The sequence below is a fragment of the Siniperca chuatsi genome, linkage group LG3 (genome assembly GCF_020085105.1).
Source record: "Siniperca chuatsi isolate FFG_IHB_CAS linkage group LG3, ASM2008510v1, whole genome shotgun sequence".
NCBI classification, from domain to species: Eukaryota; Metazoa; Chordata; class Actinopteri; order Centrarchiformes; family Sinipercidae; genus Siniperca; species Siniperca chuatsi.
This window is the reverse complement of record NC_058044.1, coordinates 6402680-6428961: the sequence shown is the minus strand read 5'-3', so window position 1 is coordinate 6428961 and position 26282 is coordinate 6402680. Positions and strand designations below refer to the sequence as shown.

The window sequence follows — 26282 nt, the reverse complement described above, 5'->3', positions numbered from 1 at the left end:
AATGTTGTTCAGCCCTCAGGACAGGGTCTTTTATCAGGGTCAGAGTTTGAGCTGCAGACGTAGCTTAGGGAGTTGATTCTGCACCAAAGTCTTTTTTTTTTTCTTTTTTCTTTTCTTTCTGTCGTCCTTTTTTGGATCGTGGTGAGTAATTAACATGCAGTCTTTGCACACTCCATTTACAGAGCCAAAATCATCCACTGCTGGGAGTTGGTGGAATGTGCACCGTATAAACATCAAATTACACAGTGTGTGTTTGTGTGTCTCCTCATGTCCAATCATGATAATCAACACTTCTATCATATAAAGGCCCAGTGCAGTGATATGTTAGTATGTGGTGATGACTTTCTCTCTGCACAGCCACAGCTGTTACAACAGAAGAGAAAAATAACCCCCTCTGTCGACGGCACGCAACACATTTTTCTCCTCTCGTCCTGTTTTTCTTTGTTTCTATCTTACATCTCTATATCTACATTATTTACTTTTGCATACGCTATTTGTTCAAGACATACATTCACATACACAGCTTTTTCATATGCACTTATTTTTGTATAAAAAGGTGCAAGCAATATGTGTATGCGTGCATGTAGGGTTGATAGTTGCTTTAAATCTGGATTCCAAAAGGTCAGTAACATTTTCAAAAAAAGTGACAGCCCAAGCCTAATCCTAAACTACGCCTTTGCTAGCCTCACTTGACAGTCGCATTTTACAGCAAACAGCCTCATTTTTATCCACAATTTTTCCATCTATGGTGTCGAATTCGAAATGCTTTTTCACATTACTTCTTAGATGGTGTCATGATTATCTGTTGTCTGCTAGTTTTCTCTGTTTTGTGTTAGCAGCAAAAGACTAGTTTACTAAGGGCAACGGGGCATGCGCTGGGTCAGATGGAACAGTTTTGGAAAATACCCTTATTCACTTTCTTGCAGAGTTATATAAGAAGAACAACACTGCTTTCATGTCTGTATAATAAATATGAAGCTACCACCAGTTAATTTAGCTTAGCTGGCCAAGAAATAGTCCGAACGTGTCATTTTCTTACTTGTTTTTTTCTTTTTACTATACAGTATTAAACAAAAGAGATATAAAAAAGCGTGAATTAGCATGCTTTAGAAGCAATAGCAGGTGAATTTTGGACAGTTTCACGTTTTGTGCAAGGCTGAGTTACCAGGATACTGGGATTAACTCTCAGCGAGAATAAAATTTGCAGGAATAAGTCTATAAGTGATAATAAATCAATTTTTTTTTACAAGTAACCATATTTGGAACACATTATTCATATATAACCTACCAAATTATTTTTTTTATTTTAAATAAATAAAAAGTTTTCTGTTACTACCAAACCCTGTGTGCATGTATGCATATATACACACACACATGCCTGCAACATGAACTCTTGTTCTGATGTTTGAGTGTTTTGTCTTCTGCTCTGTTCTGTGAAGGATATGGAGACTGATGTTGTAATCAGTACCACCACTCTCTCCGAACACTACAACACTTGCCTGCTCTCTCTTTCTCACTCAGTTACTCAACCAGTCACTCATGCACTCCCACTCACTCTTTCGGCTTCTTTTTCTTTTCTTACCCCCAGCTCCACCTTCTTCTGTTTCACTTAACAAGCCCCAAAGGGGAGCGGCAGAGGCGGTGAAGAAATTTCGAAATGTTGGGCCAGGTTTCAGAGCTTATTCCCCGGCTGCCTCCCTCCTCCCACCCTCTGCCCTCCACCACAGGCCCTCGTCTCTCCTGCCAACACAGAATCACAGCTATCACAGTGTTTTTAGCCAGATCCTGTGTAATTTAAACATGCACACTCACACTGCAGCTAATTAGGTTCTTGATGATACGGCCATGCATGTAAAGGGTCATTTGTGGTCATTTCACGTGTTGACAATACACACAAAAGCACACACACGACAGACGCGAGCCTTCTTCCTCCCTCTGCTGAAACAGCACTGCTCTGAGTTCACCTTTTCCGGTCAAGACCGGCTGCACGCCTGAAGCCTCATAGCCCAACAGGACTGACCAAAGCCTGGGGAGAGAGAGCACAGACTGTGGGCGTCCAGTGGAGAACCAGAGAGACAGAGAGAGGCAGATAAAAATACTTTACACAGCTGGCAGGCTTTCACCAAAACTCTGCAGATAAATTTCACTTATTGGAAAATTTAGACAAAATAGAGGGAGGGAATTAATGAAATAAGCTTATGTAATGTTTGCTTGAAATGAAAACTGCAGACACCTGGGCCTCAGTGTTTCATAACTGAGGGCTGCTGTTGTGGATGAAGAGAAAAACTGAGAAAAATAGACTTTGCCACATTAATTCTGAGACATTAGTATCTTTTCCATAAACAAATGAGACCTGTGAAGACTGACACTGCTTTATGGCAAAATACAGGAGGGGAGGACTGCTGAATCATATCTGAAGGATTTGTTCAGTTATTCAAATAGATCAGGTTTTGTGTACATTTACATGTATTTCAGCAAGTTGGATAAACAGTGGGCCAATCAGAGCTTTGTGGGCACCTCATCTTCCTCCAAAATTAGCTAGTTAGCTACCTAGCAGCTACATCCACTAAAATAGTGACAGAAAAAGGAGCCAAGCGCGGATAAGATCGAGGCAGTTGTACAAATTGTTGTAAGTAAGTGAAGTTGACTGGATGGATACATCACTTGCTTCTGACTGTTAGGGCAAAACAACACAAAATACATTCCCGTGAGCATGATGACAGGCTGAATCAATTAAGTGAAACAAAATTACAATTCAGTCTGATTATCAAGTATCAACATGGCAGCATTGTACTCAACACAGCAACAGGATCAGTCAGACAATCAGGGCATAAGCAAGCCAACAGTTATCAAAACCCCTTTATTTAGAGATAAAACGAAAATAATTCCTCATTGCACAGAAAAGGTCAACCTGTTTTCATTCCCAGGACATCAAATACCGAACTTTTGTCACGCCCCTCGGCGTTGTATACAGACACACACGGTAACCTTTAACATCTGTAGGAGACGCCTTCAGAAACTACTTGTTTAGGCAGTAGAAAGTCTAAACCAAACCAGGTTAGGTTTAGGCAACAAAACTACTTAGTTAGGAAGTTAGTAGGAAGTCCCATCCATCCACTCCTTTCTCACTCTTTATATCGCTCGTTATACATCTTCCTTAAGGCTTTCTGGCAGCCCTGTGTGTCTCATACAAATGCTAACGGGTACCTTGTGCGTCTGTATACAACGCCGAGGGGCGTGACAAAACGTCAGTATCTGACGACCTGGGAATGAGAACGGAGAGAAGGTGCGCACTTGTACAACCACAATAAATGTGGAAAGCCAAAGTTGGACAGTAATTCAGTCTGTAAACTGCACTGTAAACTTTACAACGGACAGTTTATATAAATAATTTTACCTTTTGATTTCTCTTCTGAATATGTTTTGTTTAAAACCTGTATGATTGCCTAACCACTTGTTTTTTCCCCACTCAGTAATTAATTTGGAGAGTACATTTTATTGTTACTGATAGGAATGATGGCCAAAACTATGAGAATGAAACCCAAGCTGTAATAAACCGGAATTTCCCTTTAAGGGAGTTTTCATTTCTTGTAGTGGCAGATGATTGGATGGATGAAAGGCCAAAAGAAAAACACATCCAACATCTTTATCCACTGCAGTGATATGTTTCGATCAAGGAAGAAGAGGACAAAGTAAAACTTTGTCTATGTGACAGGAAGCAATATGATTTATGAAAAACATGGTTTTAAATTTGGAGAAGCACTTAAGAGACCATTGGCAGTAGATAGAAGCTAGTAGATGTCTCCATCATGGTCTCATCAATGTGGTGATTATAGCAAGACAATAGATGTAAAAAAAAAAAAAAAAAAAAAGAGTTCACTTCTTTCTACTTGTAGCTTTACATTTGTTTATATGCCACTAAATGGCATTTGATTGTAAAAAATAAAGCTAATGATTCCAACTTTTATGAATGTCTTGTGGAGACGACAGATGAAACAGTTTTATTCCAGTCACATTTAACTCCATAGCTGCAGCCAAAAAAAAAAAAAGGTGTTCTGTAACTTGACTGTTCATTTTATCCACTTGGAACAGACTACAGGCATTTGGTTGCCTATTTCAACATCATCAGCACCACACTCATTAGTCTCTGGTTTTAGTAATTTCGGTTGACTTTCCACAACTGTAAAGTAGCCATAAGGCAAGGCTTAAGTTTATTTGTATAGCACTTTTCAACAACAAGGCAATTCAAAGTGCTTTACATGGGACATAAAAAAAGGCATCAAGAAAAGAACCACAAGGCAATATAAAAAGACACATTTAAATAGGATTTAAAAGAGTAAAATAAAATATAAGATAGAAAATAAGCTAAAACAAAGGATAAAATGGATAAAACGGGATGGTAAAAATTACACTGCATTGGAGCAAACCTCAAGTAAGGAATATAGAGTGAAACAGTAAGCAGTAAGTGTTGCTCTCTTTTGGTATTGTGTACTCTGCTCTATCTGTGTGACTCTGCAGAGCACCATGCAACACATTTCAAACAAAAGTTTGACTCTTTATACTGGCTGGAAAACAGCAGCTGAATGAATGACTCTGCCTCTGTCTCCCTTTGTTCTCTCAACAGCTACTATCAGGTTGCCCTTGAGCACGGCCCTTAACTGTGAACTGGTCCAGTGGAGCAGCTCAGTGACCTACCGTAGTATAGTAGCTCCCAGGTGTGAACGCGTGTATCTGTAAATGTGAAGTAGGATGTCTCTGAGAAAAACACTGTGTTCAGTCATCTTGATCTGAAACGGCTGCTGTCTCACACATGTCACCTCCCTGACATGACTCCCTCCAGTCCATTTGTGTTTACATCGTGGTGTCAACATCTGTGTACATTTCACTCAAACAAAAGCTGCGTCGAGCGCTCTGCAGAGCCTAGATGAAGGCAGGCGTCTGCTGTAAAACTGACAGGAGAGGAGAGAGAGAGCAGGACCCTCTTAACCTCAACTTATAATGCTTCTATACACACGAACACACACACACTTTGCTCAAGTCTACAGTGGGAAGCTCGCAAGCTTGAAACACTCACACCCTCCATTTACACCACTGACATTTAGAGTGGTCTTAACACACACACACACGCACGCACGCACACACGCATGCACGCACGGTAAACTATAACCCTCAAGTGCTTGAAAAGTTTGTTTTCTGTGCCATAGTGACTAAAGAGGCCATAGTGGACTGGTAGTCACACCACATTCTAAACATTACGGTCATGGAAAGCAGAGGAGGATGCAGACTCAGTCAAAATGCCTCCAAGATACCAATGTATTTATAAGTAGTACAATAAAGTTGTGCTAAAGTGAAACTGAATTAACTGTATCAAAAGTTATCGTAGAAAAGGTTTCAGTCGTAGTCATCTGGACACTGTTTTCAGAATCAAGATGTTTGGCTCCCATCCGGAAGTCATTCCACAATTGAGAATGACTTCCGGATGGGAGCCAAACGCCTTGATTCTGAAAACAGTGTCCAGATGACTACGACTGAAACCTTTTCTACGATAGAACACTCCTGGACGAATGAGGGACTACACCGTCTGTATCAAAAGTTGACATTTGGATATGCTACAGGATAGATAGATACAGGTGTGTCCACATAAATGTGGCCATATAATATATTTGATGTTGGTGAGAAAGGAAACAGTGAATACTAGTTCAAATCAGGGCTTCAGAAAATAGGCAAATAGGCTTCAGCACCATATCTTTTTATTCTCTGATATAACTCACAATGACCTGATAGTTCAGCTGGTTTACAGGCAGGTTTGATAACACAGTTACCAGTTGTAGGTACAAGCTGTAGGTCTGAATCGAGTCTGAACCCTTTCATCGTAGCCAGGCTAGCTGTGTAATATGTATGAAAATGATCATTCTCATGGAATGACAGCTTTGTGTATACACTACATACCAGTGTCTGAAAGACTGGAAAAACCTATTTTGCTGTACAAAATGTAAAAGACCCTTTTTTGCCTTTTTCCCCTGTAACAGATGAGATTTAACTCCCCTCCCACTCAAAAATGTGTTTTACTTGTTACTTCACCTGGATGTTTGACCTTCACATTGAAGATTAATGTACAGTATGTGCAGAGTTTGACACTAGAAGGCTATTCTCACATCTGCTGAAGGAGGAATTTGTTTCTGTGTTCACCTTAAATCTGAGTTAAAAGATGTGCACGTATGAGCATGATTTTGCAACATCACATCTAGTCTGGAGCCAGTCCTTGTCCAAAATGCAACTGGCAGAAGTGTCATGTGGAAACCTGAAACCTCCAGTGCACGTACACTGACAATGGACTTCTCGGTGAAGCAGGAGACATCTTGTGTCCCGCAGTTAAGCTTTTAAGCACATTCATAGATTATGGATTTTTCAATGAGGGAGAGGGAGTAGATGTTAAAGAATCTTTAACTTTGTAATTGTCATTTGACAAAAACATGTCTGGAGGGGATCTTTAAAGAACCGAGACTTGACTTTCCTTTAGTTTAAGATGGCAAAAACATGCAAGAAAAGAACTTCTACTGCTGTTGAAGAAGCTGCCTGCGAAACAAACGTTATTCTGGCAAGTCCACAAAATTTGGAGCTTTCAAAATATCGTTGTCAGCTATACAGAAAGGGAAGAAAGTGCTTTCAGGGACGGCTGCACTGCAGTACATTTATTTCTCAAGCCAAATAAGGCAAACCAAACGAAAGCAGTATTATTGTGCATCATGACATATTACCTCTTCATGGTCATTTATTTGAGTTCTACTCTAATTTAGGAGCTTACTTGTTCTTCTTTTATGATGTGATAATGAGGATTGCAGTTACAAGGCACTGTAATTTAAGACAGAGACAGCTGATGTTGTTTAAAAATCCATAAATAGGCAATATTATGCCCCAAAACGGATTATCTGAGTCTATTTTAGAATCAAAATCCATGTAGTTCAAACAACTCTAGAGGAATGGCATATGGAACATCCAAATACATCACAGTCTCAGACATTACCATTAATGGAGATTAACAAGGATACCACTGATTTTAAGATTGTAATGATGTAAGGTTCAATACCAAGTTGTAGTTGTAAAATAGGAAGTGATTCACACGTGCCATTAAAGAGATTAATTGAGGATAAGTCCCTGTAAAAATAAGTCTATATAAAACTTTAGTCATTCTCCTTGAGTGATTTAGCTTACCATTCATCTTGGATAAAGATACTTTATTGCTTTCTTAGTAAATACTTGTAGGTGGCTCTGAGGTCTTGTCCAAGTTGTATACTGTAATACCACCACACTGATCCACAGTAGGTTTGTTGATACAGCATTAAAGTCACTCCTGTGTGTGTGTGAATTTCAGTTGATAAGTGTGAGTTTAGTTGGTGAGCTTCGTTTTTCCCAGTAACTATAACCCCATGATGTACGACTATTCAGGACACAACAAGTCAGAGGTAAAAAGTCATTTTGAGGGTTACAAGGTCGTTCAAGGCCACGTTGCCCTGTACAGATAGTATGGTTCCCAGGCCCAGGGACGCTGTGTTTATTCAAAATGACCCAAAATGTGAAGTTGGTGAAGAAAAATAACTTAAATTCAAAACATGAACATAATCTTTTTCTACATGAAGGAGCAGCATGGTAGTGTGGTCACAACGATAACCATTCTTCAACTGGCACAAGCCTCTGATTTAGTCAATATCTGTTCTACTGAAGTGTTCTCAAGTAACTTAATTCAGTCTCACTCCAGACAGTTTTCTATAAGTGATCTTGACTTCTGAAAGAATAAAATAGCTCTACAAGATAATATAAATCTATGGGTACTTATTTTAAGAAACAGAGAAATGAAAATTGAGTATTTGGCACAATAACATTTTGAGGGCATTTAGAAACCTAAAAGGCTGAGACCTCGAGGACATCTCAATACAAACATGGTCATTGTACAAGAGCTGGGAGATGAACACTGAACTGTGTTGACAGGTTAAACCCTGTCAGAACTTACACATTTATACACGCCTGACCACCAAATGACAGAGTTCAGATACCAAAATGAGAAAGTAAGAGGACTGTATTTTTTCTGGCCAGTCTGACACCTTTGTCTTAAATAATCTATTTGAATAACACAAAGTGACTATTTCCATTCCAAGTAATTATAGACCCTTGTGTCTTTGCGCTTGCGTGTTCCTCTAATTAAAGACAAAGCATGGGCAAGATGAGGAAGATTCCCATCCATTCTGAATGCGAGGCCGCAAAGCGTTGGTTAGACCGGCACATTGCTTCATTCTGAGTCTAGTAATTATCACTAGAAAATGGAGGGAAGCCCAAAGCAGAATGATGGAGTTACTAAAATAGAGAAAACAACGTTCTTTTCTTGAAAAACATGTCTTTTTTTTTGCCTTTATTTATCCAGGATGTTTCTTTGGAGCACTATAGTGATGTTTTTGAGAACTCCCAGGCTTCACATTAGGATCTAATATCCAAATCCAAGCTCAAGACTTGCTGAAGAGCATCTCCACAGTATCTGTTTAGGCTTGATCATTCATTTTCCTTGTCCAAAGTTTTCCAGGCTGTCCATGGAGTTCAACCTCCTGGTCAAATCCCACTCTCTTTAGACTTTTGACTCTTTCACCAATTAATAGACCCTAAAAGTGACACACAGATACAAGTTGAACAGCTGACAGGAAATAAAGTACGGAAGGTTACAGCACTTGTCTGGACAACTACCATGTGAACATGAATCGCACAATTCGATTCATTCATTTTTTGCTGTCACCATTTAAGTCAGAGTTCATGAAACCAATTCTTGATTCAACAAATAGAAAAGGGGCACTAGTTTCAGGCTCTTACTCCAGTGCTTTGTTTGCCAAAGTATTCAGTTGTGTTTTTAGACCACTGAATATGAAACATAACTGGCAGTAAAGCGTAAAGCGCCTCTGTCGCCATCGGTGTACGAGTGTGTGTGAATGAGAGGTAAACTGTAAAGTTGCAGTTCATTTACCATTTGATGAAGGTCATTGACTGAACAAATAAAGCAGAGCAAAGTATGACAGAGTATGCTGCTTTTTTATTTAAAAAAAATGAACTGCAATGACTTGAAAGTATGTTAGTCTTCTGCCTGTATAGGAATATTGGAATGAAAGTGTAATTTACTGACTGACATCACTGACTAAATATTTTTTGTAAAACAGAAGTTGGTGTGTGTGTTCTGGGATAAGGGGGAAAGTGCTGCAGTGCGTTGGTCGGCCGGTCTCATTTGTTAGTGCTGGAGTTCAGTGATCTAGTTCACTGATGTTAGTCTCTGGATGATGGCGTCAGTATTAACACTTCACTTTCATCTTGCAAAGCTGATAACACAGCATTGTTTCTAACGTACAAGAATCTGTTTTTGGAATCTGAATGGATTCAGAATCGCGATTCTTATGTGAATTGATTTTTCCATCCACCCCTAATGGGAACTGCTGGAGACAAGTCAAGAATATCTGCACACTCCAGCACTCAAATCCAAAAGAAATTGTTATAGGTTTTCTTGCCCCATCCTGCCAAAGTTCCGCAGAGTTAAAAACTCCCTTGGTTCCTCTTTGTTTCAGGTCACTGCTGTCACTAAATGCAATGAGTTTCAAATAAGTCAAGAAGAAAAACTCGAAGCGGACAATTTCATTTCTCTCCCATCCATCAAAGCTTTTATCAAAGACATTTAAAGAACAAATTAATCTATCTCTCAAAAACTAACTTATCTCTCTCTCTCTGCATGTCTTTCATTGCTTGTGTTTGTATCTTTGGTTTTACTTTTTAACAAATTCTATTTTCTGTCTCAAAATCCCAGCTTCAGTCAGATTTTCCTGTTAGCCTCTGCTTACCCTTTTGTCTATTTTCTTTGTCCCCTTTTCCCCCCAATACTCCAGCAATTTCCAGACTGTCATTATAAATAATTAGTTCTTAATAGACTGTCCTGGTTAAATAAAGGTTAATTTTTTTTATAAATAGTCCAGAACCACACCTGCAGCATGGGAATGATCAGACGGGGTTGGGTTACGTTGCTGACCCAACAGAACAGTTCTGGCTGATTGCAGCGATGATAAATCAAATAGACCCCACCCACCCGGGCAGCTACATTTCTTTGCACTCCGTCTTCCCTTTTCTCTAGCAGATAGAGCTGACATCTGTGATTACAGTGTCTATCTGCTAGAATGAATTAATGTAGCCGGAGCAATAAACAAGATTATCTTGTATTCTTGTTAAGGCATTTGCCGAGTTTCACAAAGCATAAGTAATATTTAAAAGGCATTACATCGTGGCCATGGGGAATCCTCCATTTTGATTGGCTGGAGAGTATTATTTATGAAATGAAAACTTTAGCTGGAAGGCTAAAGTTTTCATTTAAAAAAGGGTATTTCTTAAAAAAATTAATAAACAATACTTAAGCGGCTGACAAACAAACAATCAAACCTTAGCCAGACTAGCTGTGTTTAGACTTTGTGCTGAGCTAAGGGGCTGCTGGCTGTGGCTTTATATTTACTGTACAGACATGAAAGTGGTATCAGTCTTCTCATCTAATGCTCGGCAAGAAAGAGAATGAGCATATTAAATATCAAATGTCCAACTATTTCTTTAAGGTCCATTTAGTAGCTGCTCTATGTGGAGCAATAGTGACATTTGAACTGCTCCGCTGTTCCCTCTGCCTTTCTTCAAACACACACACACACACACACACTCCATCCTCCTACATACCACCAGCCCACCTTTAAACAGCAGTTAGATTTATCATAAGTGGCTGCAGCTAGTAATAATACTCCATGCTGTGCTTGATGCTGACCATGCTGCTAACACTGTGGGATTTATAGCGGGGGTTGTTTGCCGTGAAGCCGGCAAAACCCACCAGAGAAGACTGGCTGGGGGAGCGAGTGGGTGGGAGAGACAGCTGGGGAGATTTTCCTTAACTGAACGATTAGTTTGTGCAGTGCAATCTGGTCAGCCTCTCTCAGGGATGATATTAAAGTCCTGACACATGCAGAGGTGCATGTAGAAACATATATGCACATATGTATGCATTTAAATAAGCATGGAACTATAAAATTCACATGTGACTGCATGCAGGCCACATGAACTTCAGAACACAATCTGCACTACAAAGTACATCAGCACTGGTTTAAACCACAGTGAATATATACATGTAACCATGGTTACTTTAAAATGTATGTATTTCAACTATTACAATTAGTCAGTTCATAAAAAGTGAATAAACAACAAAATCCAAGAGAGAACATGAGTTATTGTATTCAAATCACGTCTTTTAGAATCTTGAAAACTATCTTGAGTTGTGTAATCCATCACAGCGAACATTTAGTCTGGATTAATTTTTCGTTAATGATACATTATTGTTCTGAGGTAATACAGTGCGCTTTTCAAATCAGTTTTCTACTTAAACTGCACTATAAAACTGAAGCAAGAAGTCTCACAAATCTGCTAACTGATTTTCATACTCTACAAAAATAAATGGAAACCAATGGATAACCTGAAGTAGTAGGAAAAATAAATCCAAAAGTCTAAAACTGTATAGCCTGAAAATGGTCAGCAAAAAAAAAAAAAAAAAAAAAAAAAGTACTGCTTCATACATACTGCTCTGACATTGGGATAATAATTTAAGTAACAAAAACAGTTACATCATGTTTTTGTATTTAGAATAAATTACAGGTATAAAACTCTGGATGTATGAACATACAGTACGTTTTATGAATACACTCACAGCTGCCCCGGTCCAGTTCCAAATCATTTCAGCACATTTTGTTTTTGGCTAAACTGATGGTCTCCCAGAGGCTGCCTGCTTAAATGGCCGCTGGTTTTAAATAATAATTATCCAACCACGGTAACCTGTGATTTCACCCTGACATTTCTTCTCTCGCAGTAGGACTATAAATCAACCAAAAACCTCAAAATTTACTTTTTTTTCCCCCCAGGCAGGCAAATTGGTAGCTGGGTTGAAAGCGAACAGGCTACTCAGTTAGTGTTGAGGAAAATGTCTGAAAAACATTAGGCATGAGGTCATGCGTTAGTGTGCTATATGTCATTGTGTTTCTGTAGTTGGGTGCGAGCGGGAGGACGGGGGCCAGGCCAGAACGTCAGCCAATGAGCTCTGTCTTGATATGGAAAGACCATATGGAAAACATTTGGCAATCTGATACTAAATCTGGGGTCAACCTTTTAATAGTTGGTGAAGCAAGGAACATCTCCTTGACCCCTTGAGATGGACATAAATATACATACGTGCACACACTCAGACATACACTGCTGTTGGCCCACATGCATGTGGCAGTGATCTGGAACCCTAATTAGCTGAGGATGGGGGTGGAAGGAAGGGGAGGGTGAAATTGGACCAGAGGTTCCTCTGATTGAGGGGAAATGGGAAACAGGCTGGAACCAATGTTACCCTTTAGCCTTACACACATTTGTACACACACACATACGCCAGCTGAATGATGGTTACTGGATCAGTAATGAAATATTTTTCAGTTGGCCCACTGCTAGGTGCAGATCTGTCCCCTGTGATTATGGCCTCCAGTCCCTGGATGCCAATATCCGTTGGTCTGAAAAGCATGAGTTTGGAGGCTGTGATTACAGAATGAATCACTGACTAATCTGATTTGGATTACTCACTCTTGCCTCTCTTTCTATGCTGTGCAGTCTCAAAGCACTCAGATGACTAGTTTAATAAGCCAGATCCTAAACCTTTTACAGAATTTAGGAGCTGACACTTTTATCTAAGAAGAAATTACAAGTAGCCTCTAACAAATCAGGAGGTAGAGGTCAGACCTTAATATGAGGTTCTCTGCGAGGACACGTGGGCAGTTAGGCCTTGTGGTTAGGTAGATGAGTAGGGCCAGGTTTAAAATCCATTTTAGCAAGCATCCATCCTGATGAAGTGTCCTTAAGCATTACAGTGATGTCTGCCAGCTCCAGGCATGTTGTTCTGCAGCCAGCCTGTAAAAAGTACAATATCAATAGAACAGAGAATTAGAACAGAACTCATCTCTAACAAACCAAAGCATAAAATAGGACCAGATTATATAGCTTAACACATAATAATAACTGAGAACCTTTAAAAAATAGGGCACTATAAAACACTAAAATCAGTATTCATTGTTTTATGTTTTGTCAATAAAGACAAAACATAAAACAGGTCAGTTTTAAAAAGAAAGCATCAAATGGCTGGAGGGATGCTCAGTACATAAACAAACTAAACTTTATCACAGAATCTTCAAACTAAACTGATTATACCGAATCATCATTGTCACTGACTGATGAGTAGCTTTTAGCAGTGGAGTTCCCCTCCTTGGTGACTGAAAACAAAGAAAACAAAGATTCACAGTATGTTACTTTTGGGTTAAAAGCTTATTGAAAGACTGTTTTGTATTGACCTGAACATTAAAGTTCAAACCAGCAACAGACTGAACTCAGGGTGTGTTCAGACAGACAAGAACACTGAGTGAAAAAACACATCCTCGCCGCTTATTTAATTGACTGGGACTGCTGTGTTGGCTCAGCGAGGGTGCCAACACAAAGGATTCCAGCTAAAATAAAGCAGGATTGCATGGGAAAAAAGCTGAACCTGGCTTAAGTTTTGCCACATCATAATGCAGGGTCATCCGGCAAGGCGACATCCCAGGTAGATTTACTTTGTAACATGAATACCATATTTCTATCGTTTAATTTGTTTACAACAAAAGATAAAATGATTGCCCGCCATGATAACTTTCCAGGTTGCAGAATCCTTGCTCATATTATAATAAAGCACTGCTGTAGATGGAACCACACCACTGAGAACCAAGTCAGTGTTTATGAGATCATAGTGGCTTCACTGAGAGATAAAATCCCCAATGATTTGTGTATGTGTTACGTACATCCAGATAAAAATTCCTGTGTGCAGAGTTCCTGGTTTGTGGACGATTCACTTGTTAGAAGGATTATTTGCCATCCAGGTCTCAGCCCCTGTCTCACTTCCTTCCAGGGATGAGGAGCTTTAGGCCTCATCTATAACCCCAAGTGTCCTCCTCAAGACCCAGCCAGCCCAGTGGGAACATAACGGACAAATCCCAGGCTTAGTGCTCTCCACTTAAAACAAACTCCTGTTCCCAGTGGACAGACCAACTGCACCAGTGAATAATCCTGGTAAACCGGGCTCAGGATGGGTTACTTCCAGGCATGGAGGGTACTAAATCTTGCACACTGTCTATAACCAGCTGTGAGACTTCCACATATTCATTCTCTCTAATGCAGGCAGTGCTTCCGGTCACAAAGAGGCAACTTAAATGTGCTCTTAAGGTTTCTGTCAGTCACTGTCTTTTTGTCTACACAGACAGCCTTCTTGAGCTCAAAATGTAATTATCCATCAGCCTGCAACAGTAACACAAGAGCACCCTACAGCTCCAATTACCCCCACACTCTGCTTTTAACCTTTTTGTGCTGCCCCATGAGAAGATGCAAGGCTGTTTGTACTGTAACGCTAAAGGGAAAAGTCTATTATCACTTCCCATGATGCCTACTTACTTTTCCCAGTTAGTCCCAGCAACCAGCTGTCAGTCACACATGATTGGCAGACGAAAGCTTTTATCGGTTTGTATAGCTGAGGGTCTATATGGGTTTCTGCCTTTATGGCCAGACAAGGTCAAATAATGTCTTTAAGTTGGTAGTTCTGTCCAACATTGAATTGCCTTTTATTGATTTTAGTAAAGTCTGACTGTCTGGGACAAAATCTGTCACCTGTTGTCTGTCTGTTCCCATTCAACATTTAACATAATGTTTTGCTCTGTATTTGAATACAGCGCTGTTGAGTGGAAGCTTTGTATCTGCTAACTGTCAGGAATGTGTTTTTAGCTTGGTGCCAATCTTGAACCTCTTGAAAAGGTTTCATCTGCCCAACAAGGTCTAAGGTTTTTTTGTACCCTCAGAGGAGCAGCAAGGAAAAACAGGAAAATATTATTTTTTAAATTGTGTTACAGCATTATCACATGGCTACACCATAATTAAGAAGAATGAAAGAACTGTTAAGTAATGATAAAAATTATATTTTAAAGTCAAGTAAAAATTTTCCAACACAGAAATATAAATTAAAAAAACTTCATATTTACAAAAGTCTGCCTGTAACTCAATACAGTACACCCCTGATGTAATTATACTAAACTATAAGCAGTTCTGAACATGGATCATATTTTTATTTGTTTAAATATGTAAATAAGTACAATAATGAAGTAAGTAAGAATCCATTCTTCTACTTTGATACATAACACATGGATGTATCCAAGCATCTATAACTGACAGGCAGTACAGGGTGTGTGAACATAGTGGACATATTTTAGTTGCATTATAGACTACCAAAAAGCTTAATTGTGTAAATCATAAAATATCATGGCGCTAGCCTGTGCCCTGTAAGACTCGGTTGCACAGATACACACTAGTACCAGCAATTCTATAATTTATTCCATCCAGCCATCAATATCATTGTGGTTCTACTTGTGAAATTAGGTTAACCATCATTGCACCACTCTTCTTTGCATCATGTAGCTTACCTGAGGTTAAATTAGCATAGCGAACACATGGGGTGTAGCATGCTAACCTGCTAACAATAGTAATTTATGGTCATTTCAGTATACAAACTGTCATCATTCACACTGTTAATGGAATAACTACACACACATTTGTCACACACATTAAATTCAATCATTAACACACTCAAACCTAACTAATTTATTGCTTATATTAATATCCCATCCATATTACCTGCTGGTCACAGGTCCAAACTGCCAGGAAGTAACAGGAAGTGAGAGCATCCAATGGGCTTTATAGTGGGGGAACCCAGACTGTGCCACGTTGGTTGGAGTACAGAGGGATGAAAACATTGACTCAGGGAATTTTTTAAATATCCTTAACAACTTTTATTGTTAATATTTCTATGTGAGGACAATTACAATAATGATTAGACATTCAGACATGTTTATAGTTTTTAGATAGAAATACATTAATTTGTCACTTTACAACAGAGTTGCACAATGAAATTAAAGTTGTAGACCCCTTCACACTACACACACAGAAGGTATATACAAAAAATTAATATTTTTTTTAGAATGGAATAAAAAAACAATATATACAGTTACTAACTTATATACATTTATATGCAAAAGTTATTATTATCAGTAATGTCTTAATTAATTGTGAATTAAATTGTTTGTCTAGTAGGAGGTGCTTCCTGTATAAAAGGCAGAGATAGAAGCTCCTCAGGTCAGTTGAAAGTTAGTTCAGTTTTTTTCATTTTTTATAGTTTTTTTTCACAACCTCACCAAAACTGGCATCCTGAACTGCTTTGTTTCTCTGGTGTAAACTACAAATAAAAAATGCACCAGTTGAAGATTATTCCTACCTCCTTGTGTTTTCCCTCCACCACTCGACCAATCCTTTACAATGACCTCAGTTTCAAACTAAAATCTGGTGTTGGTGAAAATCTATAATGCTGTTCAGGGTTAACACCATAAAGCACACAGTAATATAGTGCACAATAGAGCTACAAAATGAGTACAAAATTTTCTGGATGTACATAAAATTGTCCCCAACCTGCAGCATATGGTGATACTGGATGGGTAGCGTGAGAAATAGTAGAGTAGAAGTATGACAACAATTAACTATTTCTGGGATATTTATAAAGACAAATGGCCGGAGGCAGAAGAACTCTTACATGAACATCAACTACTGTCCATTTTTTCATGATCTTTGAGTGAAGCTTTTCTTGAAAATGTTGCAGAATGTCGCAGTCTGTTCTACATGATCACCAGGCTTCAAAATGTCTTTAGTAACAAAATTTTTGTTGAAAGTGTTGAATGATTAAGCTCATGTATGCTGCACGTGACTTGTCTGAACTTTAAATGATTATATTTCAGCGTGCTTTTTGATTTCCTTCTGTATAAAGCATAGTGTCTTGTAAGCTTTTGGTGAATGACCACTTGAATAAAAGTATTCATCATTCATATTCATGTACAGTAACACACACATTTTTTATTCACATTTATGTATGTAGGCACAGGCATTAAGAAAATAATCCTTTCTCACATAAAATCATTTGTTCTCCTTTCTTTGCTTCCTTTTCCTCCAAACCAGAGAGGTGTGGAATATAAAGGGGAACCTCAGTTTGGTCCTTAAAACGAAGCGGTTTGAGGAATGAGTAAGATGGAGTATGGCAAACCATTCATGGTGACATGCTATTATGAGTGCGCAAGAGTGATTTACAATTATGATGGCAGTATAATGACTAGGAATGGCAGTGATTTGTAGCATCCCCAAATCCTAGAAAGGGAATGAGGAAGCTCAGGCTGCCTTACAGTATGTGAACTTATCACATATATGATTTTGCCACTGATGTGAGTGATGTAATCTAGACTCGAGAATCAAGGTATTGTTTTTATTTGGACACATTTGGACATTTATTGGACACTCTTTTACTAGTATTTAAGCTTTTGACTCCCCCAGATAACCTGTTAACCAACAATAGTTTATCTGGTGTGTAACATTGATTATGTTGCATGCTTTCAGAGTTTCCAATTCAGTAGAGGGCAAAGTGAAATCTAAACATTAGCCTGGGCTCTTAAGTTTTGTAATCATACAAAACCGAATTTGAAGAAATTGTGAGATTTGTACTTCCTGCTTCAAGTCTTGTTCTGTATGGTACATTCCTTTATCCGTGATCTCTTGTCATCCATGGACTACCAACAGCGCTGGACTTTGTAATGAGTCATATCGCTGTACTAATGCCATCAAGAAAATTGTTCTGAAATGACCATATTTGGAAATTAAATTCTTAATTTTTATGGTAAATGTTTATGGTCAAGATGATCATATGATCACAAACCAAGAGGGATTAGCAAATGCTATTAACCTGTAACAAGGGTGTCACTACAGAAACCTGTTCTGTTCAGTTCAGTGGTTTTACATACAGACCATGATGTGTTATTGGCTACTTACCAAAGTCGGGTCAATAATAATTTCTGGTTTTGCACAAACATGTTTATCAAAGCAAGAAACGTAATCCTCAGCACATACATTTGTCCAATTCATCCACTGCATTTATGTACCGATATTGGCAGGATGAGCGAGTGATGCCCTACAAACATCTTCAATTTCTCCTGTGAAGTAATTGTGTTTAGTTTTTGTATTTTATTTGTTTTATTTTGTGATTTCTGTGTAACAAAAACATCACCTTCCTCTACAGTGTTCTATACAATATCTGCAACCACTGTCAGAAACATTTAGACAGAGGGTGCTTTCAGAAGCATGTCTCAAAAATCATTTTTTTACTCTCTAGATATCTGATAAGAAACCTTGAGACTCAAAGAAATGAGTGGCATTTAGTGGCATATACTTTTTACAGATTATTGATCATAAAGTTCTTCCACCTGCTTCCAACATAAGAAATGTAGAGCAAGGTATTAATTCTGCCTGGTGGTGCTGCTGAAAGAATCCAGTTAATCTGTCCAGATAAATGCTTATCTGAGGGAGGTTGTACGACATGTAGGAAACCGATAAACTCATCCTTTAGCACGAATATTTTACTGAGAAACACGTCCCTTTTTAGTATTTTCAACCACAAGTCCTGTTTGTGAAGACTGAATACTTTGAGCCTGAGCACAGTTGAAAAAACGCAGTCTGAAGTGAATGTTGTCGATAACCCTCAGAAGAGCTTCTGTTCAGACACTGCACACGGCGATGAAGTGGGTGGCTGAACACATCCAACGGTCAGAGGGCTGGAGTCTGAGTGCGTGAGTGTCGGAGAAAGTTGTACTGTCTTGGAGTAGTACTGAACAAGGACAAATCGTGACATTACTGATTCACACCACCATCTACTGTTGACTTTTAGTATTACAATATAAATGTTAAAGCTTAGTTTCAAAAATGTCTGAAATGAATGAAAGATAAAAATTAATTTAATTACGTATTTGCACAGTTTTGTTGCCACACACAGGTACAACACATCATACCAAGTACAACTAACTCTGACTGAGGCGGTTACGAATTCCATTTCTCTACCCATTACTTGGTTTGATTTAATAGAATTACTGTCTGTAGAGCACTTTGTGACAGCAGCGCAGTTTCAAACAGTAAGCAGGGAGGAGAGTTATACCACAATAGTCCTCTGTAGTCACCATCTTGTTCCTCATCTTGTTCCTATTCCAGCAGTTCTTGAGTTTCTCAGCACCTGTCTGTGGTGACGGGCCAGTGGGTGTGTGGGTGGACCTGGCGTCTACATGGCCTGTTTGCCAACTGCAGCTTCAACAATGTGCGACTGTGTCAACACAAATACCACTCTGCCTCTGTCTTCCTCCTCCTTGCTCAATCCCTAAAGCCGGAGGAGACAGCACGGAGGCCCGGTCAGTGGATTTCTTTTCTTCCTTTAACATGTTTACTGTGGTTTTCCACCTGGAGAGGGAAGAAAGTTCAAGTTTGACATTACTGGAGCCGTTTCTCATGGGCAGACAGGGCCGTAGCCCGGATTTTAAAAAGATTTTATCTCCTATCCAGATCTCTATCCAGATTTTATCTCCCTACACAATTTCCTAAATGCTGTTTCAAAGCCTTTCCCTCAATGTCAGGAATATAACTTTTAGTGGAGAAACACAAAATCATGTTCTTTTAAAAGGCTGTTGTGGCCTAAAACAGTCCAATTTAAAAAGGAGCTATATGCAAGAATTTTAGTTTCAAACATTCAAAAATGACATAAAATGATCAACAGAATGTGAAGAAATAACAGTTGTTAATGTATATACAGTAATGTAATAATGTATTGTGTTACAGAGATACCAACTCTGGCCTGTCCTGTCTCGTAATACCACTTTGTACCTCAAAAGGCGATAGTAAGTCACTGTAGCGTCCAGTGTGCCTGCAGTGTGTAACTGCAGATATGGTACACTGAATTTGCCATTTGCACAGTATTGCTGAATTTAATAATGTTTTCAACATATCAGTGTGCCAAGTCAGAGGTTATGTGACTGTCTGAAGCTCCCACCTGCAGCCTGAGTGTCAGCTAAACAATTTCTTTAGTTTAGAGAAGAAGCCTCCCTCTTCCTCCTGCTGCTGCTGCTGCTGCTGCTGCTGCTTGTCCTGTCCCTCCTCTGAGCTGGTCGACTTCGCACCAGAACCTGAAGTGCTGCTGCCCCCTCCTGGACACAAACACACACTGCATCAGCTCAACTAATGGCACAGCTGCAGTTCAAAGGGACTGACTGACTCTCTGTCTGTGTCTCTCTGCATACTAGAGTGATGTTTTGACTGAATGGTGAAGTTGGGCTCTAACACTGACCTGCAGAAGGACTGACACCGTTGACAGTTCCCTGAACGTCCGTCTCCTCTTCAGCATAAGTTAGCAACAGAGAGCGCTGCCTACGAGTCAACTTCCTGCAGGAACAAGAGACCAGAAACACAATTTAATGATACAAACTGAATCATGTGTAATTATTAACACTTCACAGTGTAAGGACATCAGAATCAGACACAGATTTATTGCCAAGTAGGTTTTCACAAGTAAGAGAAAAATAAATAAATATAAAATAAAAAGATGTAAAATATATATATTTTCAAATGAAAAGGTTTGTACAGTGTTTAAAATGAAGAGAATAGACAAAAAAAAGACACTATAATACTATCATCTCCTATTGTCTATCTTTGCCTTACACTGTCTATGACGACAAACCTAAACCACTTTTATGACTGCATCATTACATCAATTGGAAAATTCAAGATGTCTTGCAGATAAAGTCATACACATTACATGATAATTTAATATAAAATGTTTTTTAAAACTACACTGAATAAATCATAGTTTTGATTTAAGATGCTAATAGTCATTTAGTTATTGCAGTTCATTATTTTGTTACTGCAATAACTTAAGCTAAAAACAGTCATTTGTTGTCATGATTTGCCAAAATAAGTAGAACTGTCATATTAATGTTGTCTAGTCTGACGTACATTTATAGCATATATATGTGGGTCTTACTTTGGCACTCTGATCTTGATGTGGACGTAGTGATCTCCATAGCTGTAGCTGTTCATCCTCCGAATGCCTTTCCCCTGCAGCCGGATCACCTGATCAGCCTGGCAACTGGGAGGGATCTGAAAACACAGGTGACTTTGAAACATACAACGGAAATTTGCTCTACTGAAACTCTGTGTAAGGAAATATATTTGGAGATTAAGAAGTGTCTGGCAAATACATCCAGAAATAATAAATGCCAACACTTCAAAACTGCAGTTAAGAACAGTACTTGATTAAAATTACTTTAGCTTTAGCTTTACACCTCAGAAAATACTTTCACTCAGGAATATTGAATGAAAGGAAACTGGTCCTAATTCAGCAGTCAAATGAACGCCACATTATTATCATATTTTTAATGAAAAAGACCCATAACCAGACAAACACTGTGTGCAGTGTAGACTTGATAAACTGAACTCACGCTTAGCTTTTAACTATGACTCTTCTAAATAAATAAGTATCATTTGGTAGTGTATTCTGAGTTGGAAGAACAGCCTTAAACTCAGCATTATAATTCTGAGGGGGGAATTGGGGAGTGATGTTGTACATTGTCCATATGGCGCAGCCCTCCTTCTTACTCACCACTATACTGATCGTTTCATAGAGGCCCTGTGTTGTGGCTGTGCCCCCCAGGATGGCCTGAGCTATAGAGATAAACACATCTGAGTGGATGTTTACTCCATTGCGCCTGAACACTGGGCTTTTCTGGACCTGTACAGAGACATTTCAGATATAACACATCAAACTCAAATACTACTCCAGTAATTTGCACTTATTCAATAACAAACAAAAACACAAAAACAAACAAAACTCACCCTGAATGTAATGAGGATTTCTCTTGTCCCTACTGACATGCGTACTGTCTGACCATCTTCCACACCTGTGAGAAAATGTCACAAGAATTATTATTTTTGCCTAGATGTATTTATCAATATGTAACATTTTCCAAATCCAAGTCAACAGCAGTCAAAGCAGGTCTACATAGACTCAAATGTTGGCACAATATTAATCTTGTGAATTTGTTTCCACTTTTATCCGTCACTTGTGAGATGCCAGAGTGGAAACCTACCAGTAGGTACTGGAACAGTGACCGTTTGCCTCTTCTTGGTCTGGCCTGATCCTCGGCACAGAGCGCAGGGCGTGGTTATGATTGATCCCTTCCCACCGCAGCGTCGACAGGCAGTGCGCATCATGAAAGGACCCGTGTTGATTGACTCCTGCAGGAGGCGACACAGACAGTATTATACTGTTTAGTGGCTGACTAACAGCACAGTGAGATGTGGTGTGGTCCTGAGAGAAAAAAACAACTAAGGGAAAAAATTCGAGCCTAAAGAGCTTGAAGATAGCTCCACAAGTTAAAGGGCCCTGCTTATTGCCCTGCTGCCACTTGTCGATCTGAAACTCACCATTCCAGTGCCGTTGCAATAGTGACACTGAGACACCTTGGTGCCTGGCTCGCTGCCCTTTCCATCACACCTCGGGCAGGCATCATCAATGTTCACATTCAGCTCCTTATTTACGCCCTTCGCTGCCTCAGAAAACGTAAGCTCCATCACAAACTGTAGAAAGACAGAAGAAACTGATATACTTAATTAGAATGAAACCACTGGCATTCACACCTCATGACCTAATACATGTGTGATTAACTACTGCTTAACTTAAATAACAATAAAAAAAAGGTTCAAATAGCAAACTACAAAACCTAAATGTAAAATAATGGTTTAACGTTAAATATCACATGTTAAACATGTTGATGGGAGTTCTGACCTCTGGCCTTTGTTCAAACATGTTGTGGATGTCTCCAAAGTTCATTCCTCCAGTAAACTCTCCAAATATCTTCCTGAAGAGCTCCTCTGGGTCTATATTGGTCCCCCCGGCCCTGTAGTACTGCTGCTGGCCTGCCCCAGCACGGTTTGGGTCAAAGCCTGCTGCTCCGTATGTGTCATACTGCTTCCTCTTCACCTCGTCACTCAGCACCTTCACACAAAAACAACAGAGCAACTTTTGCTGCTTATCATAAATTACTAATTCCCCTTCACTGTTACATAACTGGAGAGGGAACTAAATGATCTTTGACACTTTTATGTAATTGGTTTTGTACCTCATAGGCTTCAGCCAGCTTTGCAAACTTCTCTTTGGCCTCTGGATCATCTGGGTTGGTGTCCGGGTGGTACTTCTTTGCCAACTGGACAGAGACAAAAAGTAGGAAGAAAGAAGAGGGCAGATGATGAGAAAGCATCAGATTTAAACCTCTTTCTAAAAATGTATCCAATGAAACTCAAGTTTCCTAACATTCAAGGTATTTGGGCATCACAACCCTGCAGATATTTTCACAATAGTGTGACACAGCAAAGTGTGTCTCCGACCTGGTAGTAAGCCTTCTTGATGTCCTTCTGTGTGGCAGTGCGGGAGACACCCAAGACTCCATAGAAGTCCTGTTTGTTTGCCAGCCTGCTGCTGGTGTGAAAAGAATGGCAGGCAATGCCATGGGGACATCTTGTGCCTGCAGAGAAAAGGATACAAAAAGGACTATTTAATCAGGAGAACTACTGTACATGCAGATGCTCTCATTTAACAATGAGATATGTTTTTTTGCGCACATCCCCAAGAAAAATAAGCATAACAAAGCTAGCTGTTAATCATAGTAGTAAATCATCAACAAGGTCCAAAATTATTGCATTTAGATCCTCAGCACATCATTTATGGAATGCCTATTACATGTCAGAAAGAAACATAAAATTACATCGAAGTTCCTGACTGTACTCCTGTAAGCAGATACTGTAGATATTAACCAATATAATACTCACAAAGAAAATTTTTCACTCCATAAGTGTGCCATGCTGTATACCTAGTACAGCATCACTGATGTTTTATTCACAACAGGCTAAAATGTACAGCTTACACAATTAACTTGGAGTGGAACAATAAGTACAATCTTTCCCTAATAAATGTAGTGGAGGAAAACACTCACAACACTCTATTAAGTGCCAGGACTTCAAAATTGTAGTTATGTACAATACTTGATTACATTTACTTAATTGCTTTGCACCCCTGAAAGCACATTTATTCAAGAATACTGATAAGGCATATGATTAAATACTTGTTTACTGCCTTGGTTGCATATTTGTCAAATCATGCAGCTTGACGACTGAATGGGATACAATACTGTAGTATAATGAAAATGAAATGTAGAATAAAGTCTGTTTACTGTCGCGTAAGTAACAACATGACCGCGGGAAACCAAATGATACTGACACAGAGATCACCGTTAGTTACAAGGTCAGTGTGGGTGCATACTGTTACTGATGTAATCACACTGCAAAACACTAACAGGGAGCACTTACATCATACCCAGACCATGGCTAACCAGCCCTGGAGGACTATGGTAGCCTTTAGCTGCTTGTAACATTACACTCTAACGTTGCACATCACAAAGCCTGGACGACGGGGCTTTAGACATTTAAACAGACTGTTGGCGTTACGAATAGTGACAGAGGACTGCTGATATACGAAACTCTTGGGATGTTATGCTAACAGTTAGCTATCTCACCTGTCAGTCCTCTCAATGTCACGACATTTCCGTGTGCCCCAGAGCTCAGGCTAACCGCTATCCCTCCCCGGTACGTCTGCAATGTAGTCGCTGAACAAACTCCTGCATGTCTGACGGAGACAGTCAGAAAACGACCGCTACGATGTCCAGAAGAGACTGATGCTGATAACCAGCGTGTAGTCAGCCGGGCAGCGGAGGACGCCATTTTCGCGTCACTACCGGTGTCAGCGAGACAGCGGGTTGGCGGCCGTCTGCGCATGTGCGGATTTTAAACCTTGACCAAACCAAAAGTGGTAACCGGCAGAACCATGTAACTTACTACATTTACTCAAGTACTGTACTTACAAATTTTAAAAGTACTTGTAGGCCTACTTTATTTAAGTAATTCCATGTTATACTGCTTTATACAGTGGTGGAAGAAGTACTCAGATCTTTCACTTAAGTAAAAGTAGCAATACCACAGTGTAGAAATACTTTTTTACAAGTATAATGGATTCAAATACTTACTTAGATAAAAGTATAAAAGTATTAGCATCAAAATATACTTATAACTACCAAAAGTAAAAGTACTCATTATGCAGAATGACCCATTTCAGAATAATGTATATTATAACATTGGATTATAGTTATTGATGCACTACATCACTTTAATACGTATTTGTGTCTCACAAATTCATGAAATGTAGATACAGAAATAACCTACAGTAGTTGTGAGTCAGTTGAACGTTGAGATTGATTTAGATTTTTTTAAAGACCCTTACTCATGCACCACAGAGACAGTAGATGGCGTCAAAGAGCTGTGAATGACAGACACTGCAGTTTATTGCACTGACTAACTGGATCAAGTTCTGTATTTGATAAATGCTTATAGATGATGATAAAATAACAACAACAGGAACAATAGCATATTATCAAGATCACTCAGTTTCCTGGCACAGCAGCTGTCAGACTCTAACCTAACGATCTGAAAACTGTGATGAGACATTGACTTTTGTGTCCTAGGGTGAGAGTTCAAAGATCACTGGGGCAAGAACAATGTTTAAAAAATTTAGATCTACTTGTTGACAATTATATGTCTCTTCAGGTACATTCATCCACTTGCCGTTACATTATTAAAACCTTGTTTATAGGCTTTCATGAACAGACAATAAGTAACAAAGAGCTTCACAATAAAATCAAATATGTAAAATAAAAAAATCATACAAATTTAAGCAATTTAACACATCACCAGCTAAAAAACAGAAGATAAGAGTGGTCCCAGTGAATCAGGGTTATGAAGTTTAATTTATAAAAATTATTTATTCATATAATAATAGAAACCCATAACTATTTCCCTCATATTTACTTAACAACATTGTGCAAAGAGACGCTGTCTACTGACATGACAGGGGGACGGTATGTGAGACAAAAGCCAAGTAGAAAGATCAAGACTTTCATGTCTCAAGTTATGTCAGGATTTTTTTACGAGGCGAACATGTTGAATGGATGTCAGTGTGTGACCTGATGAAAGAGAAGCTTACGCTCCCTTTCGGTTTCCCCCCCATCTTTCTCTCATTCCCCGCTGTCTCCAAGGCGACCTGCAAAACAGCATCCCAGCTGTGTGTGTCTGTGTGGAATGTATTACCAGAGGAGGCTGACATTTGCCACTCAGTAATGTAAATATCA

The 26282-nt window shown here is 39.1% G+C and overlaps 1 protein-coding gene and 1 long non-coding RNA gene across 6 annotated transcripts in view; both read right to left on the bottom strand.

The window, feature by feature from the left end:
• Positions 1-15852, bottom strand: part of LOC122871857 — a 116712-nt gene extending 100860 nt beyond the window's left edge. Inside the window, exons 1-4 of one of the 4 annotated variants that reach the window (XR_006376946.1) lie at positions 15778-15804; positions 13279-13340; positions 12814-12981; positions 11248-12587 (exon numbers count right to left, since the gene is read on the bottom strand). This is a non-coding gene — a long non-coding RNA (uncharacterized LOC122871857). Of the gene's footprint in view, positions 1-7514; positions 8649-11247; positions 12588-12813; positions 12982-13278; positions 13341-15777 lie in introns of those variants that run through there. The other 3 variants (XR_006376945.1, XR_006376944.1, XR_006376953.1) reach the window with 3 other exon arrangements.
• A 3095-nt stretch (positions 15853-18947) lies between these two features.
• On the bottom strand, positions 18948-24862 carry LOC122871836 (dnaJ homolog subfamily A member 3, mitochondrial-like). Of its 2 annotated transcripts, XM_044187265.1 has the most exons (12): positions 24618-24861; positions 23434-23570; positions 23169-23252; positions 22835-23044; positions 22474-22626; positions 22137-22284; positions 21883-21947; positions 21650-21778; positions 21032-21147; positions 20339-20433; positions 20045-20198; positions 18948-19458 (listed from the first exon to the last, which is right to left on the bottom strand). In XM_044187265.1, the coding sequence occupies exons 1-11, from the start codon at positions 24820-24822 to the stop codon at positions 20059-20061; spliced, it is 1482 nt and encodes a 493-aa protein (XP_044043200.1). In that variant the 5' UTR covers positions 24823-24861; the 3' UTR covers positions 18948-19458; positions 20045-20058. The 2 variants fall into 2 exon arrangements, with proteins under 2 accessions (XP_044043200.1, XP_044043211.1); XM_044187276.1 differs by lacking the exon at positions 20045-20198 and having other exon boundaries at positions 24618-24862.
• Positions 24863-26282: the final 1420 nt, after the last annotated feature.